Genomic DNA, 15,803 nt, shown 5'->3' with positions numbered 1-15,803 from the left:
ACACACACATATTCATCCGTGCTCACAAAACAGACAAAAGCCTCACACAGTGAGGGCAGCGCGATGCGGGACTACTCCATGCCTGGCGGCGCTTGGGCTAGGCAGCAGGATGGGGGGAGGGAGGGGGAGGGTTTAAGGAGATAGGGGGGGGGGGAGAGAGAGTGTGTACTGTGCAGAGGCTCTCTAAGCTACTATAGAGGTCAACCCTCACCTCCATCTCCACACCACCACACCGCCCTGGCTGTCAGAGGCTGTGCCCGGGCTCAAGGCCCATTTGCTGAGACGTGTGTGTGTGTGTGTTAGCATGTAGATGAGTGTGTGTGTGCACGTGTGGATGAGGATCTGTGGACAAAAGAAGCAACCATGTCTACCTCTTCTCTCAGTTGGCAATAATCATTGATGCTCCTTTCTGCTCTATCTCTGCTAGCGTACCACAAAAGGACAATGAGGGTAGCCTTAAATTTGAAAACCACAGAACAAAATCCTGTTAATTCCAAATGGTAAGCAAATTACAATATTACAGAAGAGCAATAACAAATACAAAGATAGAAAAGCTTATTAAAAATCATTAGTTTGATTGAAATCAGTGTTTAACATACAGTAGCTTTCATACAGTGGTTAACAAAGTTGCTATGAGCAAATAAGCAATTAAGGCATATAATTCAGATTTAATGTTTCAAATACTATTCACATTTTTATGACAGCATCTGTAAGTGGTTTCCATTGCCCTGATATCATATGTGCTTGATACAAAAGAATGATCCTTTCCCTCTAAATATTTAGCCATTTATTAATGAAAAACATCATGGACACTATTAGGCCTCATCCATTGCCATGACCAGTTGACTAACAGGCTCTTACAGGTTTGTGTGAGATGATCAGGAGACAGTTCAATTCTATAGCAGACATCCATTTTAGAATTATAGCTTATTCTGAAAACTCTAGATGCAATGTTGTCCAGAAGATAGAGCGGGTCGTCCACTAATCAGAAGGTTGATGGTTCGATCCCTGGCTCCTCACGCTGCATGTCGCTGTCAAGTGTGGGCATTGGTGTATGTATGTGTGTATGTATGAATGTGAATAAATGAGTTAGCTTTTGTTTGTGATGGCCTTTGCCATCACTGTGTGAATGTGGCATGTAGTGTAAAAGCGCTTTGAGTGGTCAGAAATCTAGAAAGGTGCCATGCAAGTACTGTCCATTTACCATTACCATTTAAAAAAAAAACAAAGGCATATAAGAGACCTATATCAATTAACTTTTTCACTGTTATGCCCTTTACATATGTACAGTGCGGCAGTTTGTGTAGCACTAGACTTGAGGACATTCCTAGTTCTCCACTTCATAAACCCATGCAATCTGCTGCAATAGTCCATATGGTGTATCTCACCAATAACAATCAGAACTGCTCAAATATGTATCCCAAATAGTTTCCTGGTTGACTTTGCCAATACTCTTGTGACTTAGATTTGGTTAATCCTTGGGAAAACATTAGGAAACTGGCTAATATTCAGCTGACTTGGCACTTTCACAGCATCTGTGTGCTGTAAATACTTGTTTTACATAGGAATCTCTACTAAACATACAGACTTATTATAACATGCTGGTATCAGCCCATGAAGCCAAGCCCATGCACAGTTTTTCCTCAGTTTATTTCCAAACCTACTCAAGCACTGTCCACATCCAAATTCCCATGCCCAGACCCAGCCATACTTCACTCCCCCTGACTCTAATTCTAGCCCCCTCCAGGTATCAGTACTAGTACTCTTCCCCTCCGCACTACAGCTATAAATCTGTCCTCAGCCACAGCACAAGTTCCACATCCAGCTCCATTCCCAATCCTGCCGTCGCCCTATCTAACTGCCAGAACCAGCCCATTCCAAGTACCAGGTGCAGAACCAACACCATCCTCAGTTTTCTCCCAAATCTAAACCGGCATCACCCAGAGCTCCAATCTCTTCCCTAGTCTCAGTCCCAACCGTAGTCCCAGCCACAGCCGGGGCTTCCATGTGCGACTGACACATAAATAACCAAGCCTGTCCGCCACCCAGGCAAATTCAAATGCACCTGTCAAAGTGATGAAGCACCCGCCCGCAGGGAAGCATTGTTTACATTTTCACTCCACTCTTCGCAAAAGTGAGATTCTAATTATTTTCCCACTGTAAATTAAAGCCAAGTGGGACAGAACTACAAACCAAAATGATCATGGCGGTGGCAGGAGGAAACCTCAGCCCTCCAACGTATGAGCTGCGTGAAGGGTGGGAAACAGCTGAAGAAAGCGTGTGGGTGGTAGACGAAAGGAAGGTCAGCTGCTTTTGTCTATAAGAGGGGAGATAGCGAGAGAGACGGAGAGGGGAGAAAATGGAGGTACAGCATTCACACAGGCTGTGTAGCAAGTCTACTTCTGTTGTGCTCATTACAGGCAGGGTCTAGAGAACTTCAACCAACTGGAATACATTATGCCCTCACATTTCATACATAATAATGTGCCAAAAATGTGCTGCATTATTTTTCATACCAATGGACATGGAGCGAGAAAGAAAGACAGAGAGAGTGAGGTAGAGAGACAGAGAGAGTGAGAGAGAAGGGAAAGATTTAATTAGTCCATGGGAACATGCAAATGGAAGGTAAAATTAGACAGAGGAAGGGAGACCTGGGGAAGAGAGAGTGCATGAATGGTAATGATGGCTATCTAGTTTGGATCAATCATTAAGGGATCAGGGGGACTGACAGGCCTGTTCGTACCCACGCCTTAGGCTCCGGTCCTGGACAGTCGCCAGCCCGGCTCAGTCTGCCTGCCCATTGAGACGTTTCTTTCTCTTCTGCCTTCAGTTCAGTCACACGCATAAGCACACAAACACACACACACACACACATAATGTACTCATATATCATACACAATTGCAAAAAACTAAAAAAACTTACTTAGGTAGACACACGTCTACCATTTTCCCAATAAATGCTACATGTTTAATAGCTATGGATAACTCACTCAGGGGCCTTGCTAGTTTGTGTTTAGTAATCAGTGATGCATCCCCACTTATCCCCTTATGGTAGTGTTTTCAAAATGGTGGATTAAAGCATGCATTAGTTGACTACGGGTGACTTGATTGGTTCCCATTTTGACACTGTGCTTTGATTATCATCTGAAAATAGCAAAGTTTTGTGCAAGGTCATAGGGTAAAGTTTGGTAAACTGTTTTTTTCAGTTGTCAGCAGGGACATGCCAGATGGGGTCACAGCAGAAATGTCCTTTTTTAATAATGGTCAACCCTAGACACTGTGTTTATATCCGACATGTCACAAAATGGAGAAAAATGTCAGACTTTGATATTTGTGACAGTCAAGGACGTGTGATATAAAAATATAAAATACACTGTACCTATCCCAGACATAGCTTTTACTAGACCAGTCTATCACCCAGTGGAAAATTACTGTTTAATTCCCAGAAACGGTCTGCCCTCTTTTTAGCTCTTAGTTGCAAGTTTAAATCCTAATTTAGGTTTGAATATGGGTCACTTTTTAAATATAACACAAAAGAATATCCCTTTTAGAATGTAGTGCATTTACCCTTTTATCTCTGAGGCAGTGATGCCTATTTTTTGGCCTCAAACTAACAAAACAGCAAAGGAAATCCAAATCCATCTCTTGACACTTTATATTTGTACACACTTGAATGAAAATGATTGACAGGTCAGTCAAATTTTATTACAAGTCACAGTGGATTTTTAGAAAGAAAAGCTTTCCACAGGCGCCTGTATTTAAATACTGATTGCTTTTATTCTGCATTCATACGTGGTATGGTATGATTCGGTAGGTGTGAAATCGCATCTTCTCCCAGAAAGACAGACAGACTATATTTGTGAACCATGGAGCCATGTCTGCAGCTGTGCCATCCCCACTTCCTGTGCCCCTGTCCCTCCCTCCCATTCTCTGTGTGCATTTGCGGTAATGTCTACAAATCCTGAAATTTATGTCCCTGCTGGAAAACATGGTTTGCTGTTTATAGTCCCCCGCTAAAAGAAATAAGGCCCGTCTCTCCTGATGCAAGTCAAGGGACTGATGCAGACTCTATCAGATTTCTAAATACAGACCCCAACAATAAATCCTGGCTTGATTGGGTTTGAATTGGGTTAGCTCACTTGAATGCTATCTGCTTAACCCACAGCTGGCCTGTCTGCTCCATGCAGGCATTGAACCTAAATCAGTCACTTAGTGCTATCAAATGGAACAATGGTGGAGTGGAGAGAGCACTCAAGCTAGGGCTAGAAGCCAGGCTAGCACCATAACGCAACACAACAGACCAGAACAGAGTAGTGAAGAGCAGACAGGCCCTCTAATGCTCCTTTCCTTTTTGTGTCTCAGCAGTGATGCATCCTGAGAGCCATGGTGCATTGCATGAAATGGCATCACCCAAACCGAACACACAAACACCTTTTCAAGCTTTTGTCTAGTCTTGTCAACTGGATTTCACGTGCTAATTAGCGTAGGAAGGTGGCATGGCTAACATAAAAAAAATCTATTTTCATGCAAGCCAAAATACATACACATGCATACCACACAGGGAAATTTAAGCAGGTGTGTTTAACCAAAGTGACTTAGAGTACAGAGGCTGAAGCCATGGTGTTTCTATCACCACTGTACAGCTTGGTTTATAAAATCCTGGACTGGGGCCTTAACCGGGTCATAGGCACACTTCCTGTGACCAGCACAGCGGGAAATGATGTTTTCTTACCCAGTTTTTTCGGGACTTTCAATGTGTGATCTCTTAGTGTGTCACGAACAAGCCAAAAACCGCCATATATGAAGGCTTGGATTTTCTGCACACATACTTGTGTTTCCTCAAAAAAAAAAAAAGGCAGCAAATCAACATACACACACTATCCAAACAGACTGATTGCTGCCTAGCAGAGGTGCTGATTACTTAAGGAGTTCAGGTAATCAGTTTCCCCCAGTGTGGGCCGAGGCCAAGCTAGAGGCAAGGAGCAGTTGAGGCGATTTCACTAATGAGCGTCTTAATTAGCGTTGAAGAGATGCATCCCCGCGTCCCCACCTCCCCCTTACACACATACACACACACACACCTTCTTTAAATGTTCTTGGCTAGTCTTCTTTTTCTCTGCACTCGTGACTCTTTGACATTTTGACAATGAGGTCCTTTCTACTCACGGGGCTGTCTGTTTCGCAGTTTATGCAGTGTCTCTAATTACGAGGGGGGTAATGGCTCCCACTGTTTTCTCGGTGAAGTGCCTACAGTTGTGTTTGGCTAAGCGTTTATAAGTGTGGGGTGACATCGATACACCACCAAATTAAACCTCTCCTTCAGCTTGACCCTGCCACTCATGGCCCGCTGAATGAGTTTGCCTTTTTTCCTTTTTCTGTATTTTTAGACGAATCATAATTACGCAGCCAATTAGGGGGTCACCTTGAGTTTTACAAACTACTTGAAAAACTTCCTCCTCTTTGTTACTCTGACTGTATGTGTGTGGCTTAGTGTGTATGTGTGTGTACATGTGGTTTTAACTGGTCTGTGGTGTGAAGGTCCAGTATGTAATATTATGAAATTCCTAGGTATGTTTTAGTGTATAATCACCTGAATATAGGAATTGTTATGTTGTTACCTTAGAAGCCATTGTTATCTACAGATGCTGAGGTCGCCTTTCATGGAGTCTGCCATGCTGAACTGCCATGTTTCTACAGTAGCCCAGAACGAAAAAAGATAGGAGCATTTGCTGTTTTTTGCACGTTTCTCGGCCACCATAGTTTCTCCTTCGTGCTTGTAAGGGGAGGGTAAAGTGAGTGATCACATAAAAAGTCCTTTTGTTTGGCAGTCTGGAACATGTATTTGGGATTCATGCCAACCAAAACAGGCTCTGTCATAGTTTCATTACATTTACTGTGTGTGCGTATGTATTTACTACTTTGTATTATAGTTAACATGATGTATACGATCTACAGTAATCCATGTGATCAGACATTCAAGCCTCCGCCAGTAGACACTATCAGAAAGGCAGAGAGCTTCCATGATCTTCACACATGGATGACTTCGAGTTACATGACCTATATAACATGTTACACGCTCCGCTTGCTCCACGTGTCTCACCCTAACACAGAGGGGCAGCGTATTACAGGTGTGTAAGCCCCCAACACACGCACACACACACACAAAGAGTCATAAACAAGCCTGCCACCAGGATTATACATGTATACATGATCACAAACACAACCTGTCTCTTTACCTGCCACAGATCAGGCCCCAGAGGACTCATGCACTACTAGGAATTAGTGTGCTGATGTACTGTGCGCCAGTGGTGCTTATCTGGTGGCTGCAGTTGTATGTAATTAAAATGAACATCTAACCGTTTACAGGTACAGGTACAGTTGAGACTGATTTTAATATATACATATTAACATAGGTTTTTGATATTGGGTTATCACAATAAAATAGAGTTACGGAAACATATTTTTGTGCCATTTGAGGATTATTCCCACAACATATCTGTAGCAAGGGCTGAAGAGTATTTTCACGCTGAATGTTTCGCAGGATTGATAGAAACCTATCAATCTTTTTGAAAACTTCCCTTTCACATACATTATTCTCCTAATTTTTTAATCCATTTGTTTTTTGTTTTTTATGTCTTCTTGGTTTGATTTTACAACAACATAAATTGCTAATGCAATACTATTTAGCAGCCCCCCAACAAGAAAGATAAGATAAGATAAGAAAAGATAAGATAAGATATACCTTTATTAATCCCCCGTAGGAGAAATTCAAGAGTTTACAGTCCCTGCTCACAATATGTCATTATCTTCCTTCATTTTTGTGCTTGATTAGGTGGCAGTCTATGACTATATCTGGACTGTGGAAGACCCCTTGGCAGGTTCTGCAGCCCCTAGTGAAAGCCCAAGAGAGAGGGCACCCTCACCAGATGGAGAGACCAGCACACATGTGGCAGTCTACACCCTGTACTCTGAGTGGGATGAAACAAAGATACAGGCACTTCCTCCGACAACCGGATGGAGCTATCATTGAGGTGGGATATCAACATGTTGCATACAATGTGTCCGCAAAAAAAAAGACATTTTCACAGTGTACTGGAATTTGCAGTAAGTACAAAGTCGCTTTCCTTGTTTTACCTGTGAAAGTTTTATTTGACAATAGTCAGGGTCAATTCTACCATAGGATATTGACGATGGGATTAAATGCAATTTATTATCTGACCATAAATACAGAGAAAGCACATACCTAAGCCAAGGCAGAGAAATGAAGAGAGGAGGACAAAGGGAGGCAGAGTAAAAGGGTGGAGAGATGGATTTGAGGTTCACAAACCACTCCCTCCTTCCCTCTCTCTCTCTTATCCTCTGAAGAGAGGACAGAAACAGATGCAATAACTATTTTATTATTCTGCTTTCAGAACAATAAAAAACCAACAGTACAGCTCTGTGGTCTGGAAGGGTGAATAACAGCAACATATTTTTTTTTTCACGGGAAAAAACAGATTTAAATTTTTATTTTTTTTTTCAAACAGGAAATGACAGGATTTACCCTGAGAAAAAAAGTCAAAACAAGTTCATCATGCAAATGAAAACTGCTACCAAAAGTCAACAAAACTCACCTTTTTCTTTGTCTCCTCTGCCCGTAACAACCATTTACAATCTGTATGGTATAATAAAAATTCTAGTGCCTCATCCTGTTTAACACTGTGTTATGACTTATGATGGGATGTAATTTGAAACAGCACAAAAATAAGCAGACAGTGCTGCCTAACTTTGCAGTGCATTGTGATTATTACAACTTATATTTAGCTTCTCGTCCTCCATGTCCCTGCAAGACAGGCAGGTCAGAAGCAGACTGATTCACAGATTGTTGCCTAATTAAAAGTAGTGCTTTGTGACAACTGCTGCAGTAGCAAGGAGTCATTCCTTTCCTCAATCATTCTGTCAGTCGCCCAAGAGCAACCTGGATCATCCCAACAAAATGAATATTTTGAAGTTTGAATGTCAGAGGACTGAGGAAGGAGGGGGTGATATGTGCTATCAATTAGCTCTGAGGCTCTTTTGCGTTCTAATGGTTCTCCGTCATAATTTGAGTGATGGTGAGCTTATGTGAGTAAACACAGAGCACGGTATATTTATTACTGGTGTCGCACTGTGTGTGTGTATGTGTGTGTAGCCTCTAGACCTGTGCAAAGCAGATGAGACATCTGGGGGGATTGTACAGAGCCAATCAGCACACACTCATTGACACAGACAAACACAATGATCTACACTTACTGTGGGAAAGAAATGTATGGTATACACAAAAACCTACAACAATCACACAACACAAATTTACAACACGCGTAACCCCGACACACAAACCGCAGCCCAGTGAGGGTAAAAGAATGAATTCCAGGCATCTCTGCTGTGCTGACTCTCCATTCTTCAAACTGTGAAGGGATTTTCATAGAGGCCACCTTAAGTGAAAGATAGTGTTACTGTCCTTGGGAAACACATTCACACACACATACTCTATCTTTCCGTTGCTCTCTTTTCTCACACACACTGTGTCCCTTGGGTGTTGCTGTCTGTTCCTTGCAACTTAACAGGCAGGGACCTCCAGTAGCAAGAGATGCCGATGGCATCCTCTTTCACCCGCTGGTAGTGGGGAGCGATAACGCCGATGCTCAGCATCGCTGAGAGAGCACTGTGCCATTCCCCTTCGCCTCGCAGCACGGACCCCCACTTTACATATTCAAAACTAATCCTCCCCTGAATATATAGACTGGTTTTATGTATAGAGAAATATCCAGGAATCACCAAAGGGCATCCCCAGCACTCGGAAGAACACTTGAGCTGATTTTATTAGTGCTTTATATAATTCTGGCAGCGATATACACACTGCGACAGGGTGCTGTGTACAAACTGGCCTTCAGATGTAAGGTGACAGCTCCTGAGAGAGAAATAACAGCTGTGCAGACACTTCAACAAAAATTAAATAGATAAAAAATATATAGTGAAATAGAAAAAGGCTCTACTATGAGATGCAGTGACCACAGTAATGCAGAGAAGTCCCCCTCTGTTCTTAGATTTATGACATTTTAAAGCAATTTTATGGGTTTTCCCGTATAGGCTTATTACTTTATTCACTTATCCGAATAATAGCATGTTTTATGGTGATGTGGTTACACTGCTATGTTAGCAGACAAAGTATTATGTAGCATGAATCCTGTTTAAGCAATAAAAACTAATGTAATTTGTTTTACTTTAAGCCATATATGCTGAGGTTTATTTGACATTTTCACACAGGCATCCTTGCAGCATATCAACATATCATTACTTTTGTGATAACATTTCAATATAGGATGCACAAATAAAATATTCTCATTATTATTATTATTAGTTGCAGTAGTGGGATCTACAATATATTAATTTTTTTGTATTTTGTTTTGAAATCTTGATCATAAGTGACAAAAAAACTTTATTTGACTTTATAATAACATGACTGCATCCTCTGTCCCAGTTAGTTAATGACTAATCCCGTTACTTAAGAAGTCTGTTTCCATTTACTGAGGAAATATTGATGGATGGCTCATTTCCTTTAAAGAGCTCTTTTTTCGCAGGCAGTGTCTTAGACACCAATGCCCCGGAGGACTTACTCCTCCCTTAGACTAACATGACCACAGCTCCAGGGGCCAGCAGCTTTGCATAATACCCTCAAATTTACACCCAGAATTTGTCTAAATGAACACCTTTAAAAAGCAAGTCCTGGAAGAAGTGCCCTGAGCTATAGACACTGTTAGACACTGTTTGGAAGGAACAGAACAGCGAGGTGTGTCCTGTTTGATTTCCTGGATGGTGAGAGTCATGAGAAACTTAATATTTCTCTTGTTTATTCAGCCATTATTGAACCACCTATGTTGACTGAAAGTTTTTCTGTTTCTTTCTGTGTTGCATCGTTAGCAAGAGTAGGGATGTTGTGGAAGGAGTAAATTCTGAGTTGTGAGTGTGTAGTAAAAAATATAACGATAATGAAGTCTTTATTGACTTGCATATTGAATTCTGTTTAAAGAAAGTTAATATTAATGATCCATCATATGCTCTCATTCAGTGTGTTGCCCAAGGCATGTGTCTGTAATATTGACCATGTTGAAGAAATCTTCCAGCTGAATCACAACAATACAAAAAGTTAAAGCTATGTTCCCATCAGTGTGTTCCAATAAAAGACATTAAAGGTAAAGTGAGGTGTTGGTTTTCAAACACTCATTACCTATAAACAGATGTTCCCCAGCTGCCAACTCACAAAATGCAGTGCTGACAACAACTGTTCGGGCCGAAATTATGCAGGGAAATGCAATCTATATAACCTAGGACCTTCAGAGAAGGCCTCATAATCACTCTGTCTGAAGAAACAAGATGGCTGATGAAGAAATTAATGCAGGCAAAGTCATTATCTTCCCTCCTAAAACCACAGTGGGTTTATGTCCCCCTGCGTCGTTTTTTTCTCCGGGGCTAGCATTTAAGTGTCGATGGACTTATAAAAAGATAGGACAAGCCAACTGTGCTCCTTTTGTCTCCTTTCCTCCATATGGGAGGCAGCAGCATATGCAAGAACTGGCTCAGCTTCTGTAAAACTTCCATTAAAGATGCACAACTAAGGCTCTGCCAGCTTGAATATTACCTCTCTGCGCAAATTATTTATGGCTCGGAAAAAACGCTGATGATGAGCATCTCCAGCGACTTGTATAAATAAAAACACTTTTCTCTGCAATTTCGGCTGTGCTTTTTTTTTTTATCCCTATCCCTTTTTTTAGGTGGGGGGCTTTTGTAGAAACAAAAGGTATGCAGTTTATTCACATGGTAAGGTTTTAACTGTATTGCATTTAATTATCTGCATGGTTTGTAGAATAAGGAGAGGTTATCCCCTTATAATTTGTAGATTTTTATTTATATATATTTTTTTAAACAGTGACAAAGCTGAGAAATACGATGATAATGAGTAATAATGACATTGATGTTGATGAATGGAGACTATTGAGAAATGGTAGGCAGTAGCAATGCAACGTGGTAAAGAGCACATAGCGCAGATTGCTGTTTCATCAGGGACACCTCATCATCATGATATGCCATCAAATCTCTCATTAACAAGGACCCTTTGTCTTGTCGTTCCATGACTCAGCCCACCGTCCGTCTGCGCATGATGACCACTCTTCGCCAGACCAATATTGACCTAATTTAGCATGCAGAGAATATGAAGAAGTTAACCTTTCGAAAAAACACCTTGCAGCAACATTAATTGACAAACCGCATCAATTCTCCCTCCTACCCCTCTTTTGTAATTACTCTGCCACACGTTTGATTGCCGCTGCGGAGCTGAGGACCCACGCTTCATTTGCCGTGAGGTCATCGGCAGCCCTCAGAAATATGAATATGATTTATACAGGAATTGAGTGTGGTCTGTATGCTGTGTCTGTGCTGTTTTTTCTATGTATGGTGTGTGTAGCTCCAAGAGACACAGACAAGGAGAGAGAGAGAGAGAGGGGGGAATGTCCTTGGCTACGTACTGTATGTTGCATGAGGAGATTAATGCCTCCCTGCCAGCCATATCTGCTTAGCAGGAGGACTTCTCCAAAGTACACCGCATGTAATTATCTGGCAAGTTTATACTAGTTTAAGATAAAGAAGCACTCTGTGGAACATTTTTTTTCAAGTTTGCTCAATTGCTGCTCTCTGTGTGTGTAATTTGCAACTTTAGAAAAGTGCCAGCCTACCTTTTAGACATGACTACTTGACGCTGCTGTTATGAAATATGGTTGTGTGGAAAGAATGCAGAAGATTTCCAGTCATTATTTATGCAGCACAATTTCACTGAATGTATTTATTTATTTTTTTAATATATTTTATGGTAAAAATATATTTCGTTTTTTAAAGAAAATTGACAATGTATCACGGCTCGTACCAGTGAGATTTAAGTTGCATTTCATATCACTATACATAAGTAGGCCAACCTAGAGTTGTGAGAGCTGTTTCCCCTCTGGGACGAGAGGTAGTGTGTCATACAAAGTCTCCATTTCTGCTTCTCCTCCAAGTTCACTCTAAGCACCAGGACAGAGTAGAGACTGTGCATGACAACACTACTTGCAGGCCTAGAGGAAAATAGTTCTCCTGCCAATCTCAGTCACTGTCATCCAAGTTCAACCTGTACTTTGAGATGCTTGATACATTTGCCCCCCCAGGGATCTCCTGAAACAGTTGGGTTTAAAACTGTTGTACTGTTCATTTATTGTTCATTGCGTGTATTTTTCTGAAGGTGATTGGTGACGTGGAAGTGGTGGACAATCCAGCCAGGATGATGCCCTGCCCCGGTCAGGGCTCTGCCAGTCAGAGAGAGGACAAGGAAGGTGCAAGTGCTCCACAACGGCTACGGAAACGGAAAAAATTATTTGGGAGTGAGTGGTGCTTCAGCATTAAAAATGTACCTGTATTATTGTCGCAGCTTGCTCACAATATTTGAGAGCACACAAAGACAAGTAAACGTTCGGTAGTCCTTGTCACCTTATCTCACACACCTTTCTTATCTGCTGATTGTTTGACAGAATTTACAGTTTCATGCAATGTTTCTTTTCCCTCAGGGTCCCACCGTGTTGAGCCAGTAGGAGGAAGTGGGTGTGGCTCCAGTTTTGCACTGCAGGACCTCAACCAATGATATCAAAGCGAAGGAAGAGATAGTTGGACCTTGAAGTAAGTCATCCGATCAACCGTCTGTTTTAGTCTTCGTAATATACAATGCAGTTCTTGAATAATTAATGTATTAAAAACAGAATTGTTGAACAGTTGCTCAGTGAAAGGACTACCTTTTAACAGCTTTTTCTCAGTTGTGAAAAAATGCATGTGTATAATTATTTGTGTAGTACTTCCTGGGTACTATACCTTTAAATGACAGAAAGAACACTCTTAATATTGTCAAAAAATTAAACGATGTAAGGTTGAGTCATGAGATGAACAATAAAGTAAATGATATTGCTCTTGCATCTCTTTCGAGTAAACATGAATAGTATTTGTGAATTGATAAGCTATTGGTAACCTAATAAACAATGTTCAGCTACACTTTAATGAATGCAGGTGGTTAGGTTTTCAGCGCTGCCTCAACACAATGAAAAATGAAGATTCTAAAAGTCACTAATCAGAACACGAGTGATAAAATATCAATATTGGCCTCACATTAAGCAGGATAATATTCAGGCCAGCTTGATTTGTATTGAATATGTGTCTGCTAGCCGGTGCTCAGTGTAATGAAGTGGCTCACAAATCAGGCCATAATGGCTGCCTACTTACACATATTGCTTAATTAAAGGTTGTGAGCTTATTAGCATGTGTCTCTGGCACAGGGCGCAGGGAGATGAGAATCGGGACTGATGTCGTTGACGGCCAGGCTTTTAAAGGTTTTATAGATAGCTAACCTATCATACTAAAGCCATAGCCACCCCCCACCCAAAATCGGATCTTAATAACCTGTCATTTTCATTGATGATGATTCCCCTTTATGGGCAGCCATTACGGTTCAAGTTCTTGGTCTTTCTGGATGGCGATAGCGGCTGTTCATGCTCGTCATTATCAGGAACACACCTTACTTTGGCCTTGAAGTTGCTCCTCACCTCCATGTTTAAAGCATTGCAGTCGTAGCCCAGAGGGGGCTGCATATGAACACACACACGACGCATTCGCTCTCACTCATACACACACTTATTCAGCCACAGGCCTTCGCAGCCTAAAAGTCCCCATAAAAGGAAGAGATGATTAAAAAAAAAATTAGATGACATTTTTGGATTCATCAGTCCATCTGTAATACAAAATGAGGAAAGCACAACATGTTGGCATAATTCTACAGGCAGTTCCATCTCCACTGTGTGCAAATACTCAACTGATAATGACATTTTGTTTATTTTGGTGTAGTGTCAGCATTGGCAGGTCTCTGGTGTTGCATCCTGTCCTTCTGTCTGCCTTTGAGACTAGCCAGAACCTATAGAGCTAATGCGCTCCAATTAGAAATCACTCCATTAACAGTGACAGTGCTACACCCCCCAATTCAATCAGCGCCTTAATGAACATTAAGCAGAGATCTGGCCTCTCAGAGATGACAGAAACCTCTTCTCCTTTTCTCCATTTGTCCTACCTTACTACCTCTATAGTATATATTTTTTCTCCTTTTACCCAACTTCTGTTCTTTTTACTTTCTCTGTGACTTTTTCTTTGGTCTGAACAGCGAAATATTACTCCTCTGGTCTCTGTATCTGTTTTGATATGTTAATACTTTGATATAAATCTATAATTTTTGATGAATGACTTTTGTTTCTCCTCCTACTTTCTCTCTCGTGTGATGTTTTCTGAGAGTATCAGCAGCTTTGCAGTTCATCATCATCAAAACAATGCCCTGTGCAATATTTTCCAACTGGGGGCAGAGGTTGCCGATACAGAGGGGGCAAAGGTATTTCAATGGTTCAAATATTTGATTGTTAATGACAAACACCATTTCACCACAATTTAAATTTCAAATTGATCCCTGGGAGCAATTATTTCTGGGGGAGAGAAACACGCCGCTAGGTCTCTGCTACACACATTTGCTGATTTAAGTTAAAAGAAAACCTTTTTGCAGAGCTATCATAAGGGAGCTGCAACTTTTTGAAGTGAGTGCCTACATCTGCTTAGAGCCAACCCAACCTGGGGATGTTGCTGGAGAGTGAGAAAAGAGGGGAAAAATAAAACATAAAAAGAAAAAAATAACACTTTGTCTAATTCTATATTTATGTAGCCCTCAGCTGGAGGTATTCACATAAAACAGTTTGTATTCAGAAGTGCTGCGGTGATCGTTATGCTGCACATTGAGATCGGCAACTCTTCGGGCACAGTTGGCGGGTGCAGCTCAGCCTGATTCATTTGAATTAAAGTTACCCAACTAAATAAAAGGGATTCATATTCCCACTTTTGCTGCTTTGTTTTTTTTTTTCTTTTCAAACCTTTTTCTGATTGTTTTTTTTAAGGCAACCACTAAATCATTTCTTTTGATGAAGAACTTTGTACATTTACTGTCTTTGCATACATGTCTGTATTTTCTATTTACCCAACTTCATTTATGGCACCTTTTTGTTTGATGTTGAAATGTAATTATGTCTTGTAAAGGAGTGGGAGAGCTTGGCGTTCTGATGCTCTTTTGATCAGAGAAAACCTTAGGTATAATATCCATCAGGGAAGTCTGACGTTACATTCAGCTTAACTGTGGGTACCTTAAACGTATGTTCACATGACTTCTCATCCATAAATAATATTTATTTTGCTGAAAATATCATCTGAAAAATTAAATAAAAGTCTAACTTTTTTTAATCACTATAGGCAATGTAAAAATATCAACTTTGTGATATTTTTCATCTTTGGATGTAAATAAACACATTTTCCAATGCTCTCTTCTTTATTACATATTTATTTTAATAATTTATACAAAGAAAACTCACATTGGCTTTATGATTAGGCCAGTTCATTGAAAGACCTGGTCTAATCAGCTCAGGAACACATCTACTGATCCTTTCCTCTGTGACATGAATTTTAGTCATCCCCAACTATGCGCAACCTGCACCACCCGTGTTATGGTGGCATTTATGTCACTGTAGAACAATAATATGCAAAACAGATATACATTCCAGACCTCTGTCAGGTTTTTCTGCCCAAGCTGTATTCTTCTCCACTGACCCCTAACATGATTTCCTGGTGCTTAAACCGCGGAAAAAACACACACGGTCGGGGTGTGCGGAGATGTCAACATCGTGCCATATTTC

General features: G+C 40.9%; 1 protein-coding gene across 1 annotated transcript in view; it reads left to right on the top strand.

The window, feature by feature from the left end:
• The window catches only part of ofcc1 (orofacial cleft 1 candidate 1), a 106,293-nt gene extending 93,494 nt beyond the window's left edge, over positions 1–12,799 (top strand). Inside the window, 4 exon segments of the mRNA XM_035656580.1 lie at positions 6,833–6,967; positions 6,969–7,031; positions 12,287–12,377; positions 12,609–12,799. Coding sequence (XP_035512473.1) covers positions 6,833–6,967; positions 6,969–7,031; positions 12,287–12,377; positions 12,609–12,682 — 363 coding nt within the window. The 3' untranslated portion in view covers positions 12,683–12,799.
• Positions 12,800–15,803: the final 3,004 nt, after the last annotated feature.

The sequence above is a fragment of the Morone saxatilis genome, unplaced genomic scaffold (assembly GCF_004916995.1).
Source record: "Morone saxatilis isolate NCDOM2014 unplaced genomic scaffold, NCSU_SB_2.0 Contig0, whole genome shotgun sequence".
Classification (NCBI taxonomy): Eukaryota; Metazoa; Chordata; class Actinopteri; family Moronidae; genus Morone; species Morone saxatilis.
Note: the sequence above shows the minus strand (reverse complement) of the source record. Positions and strands in the feature narration are given on the sequence as shown.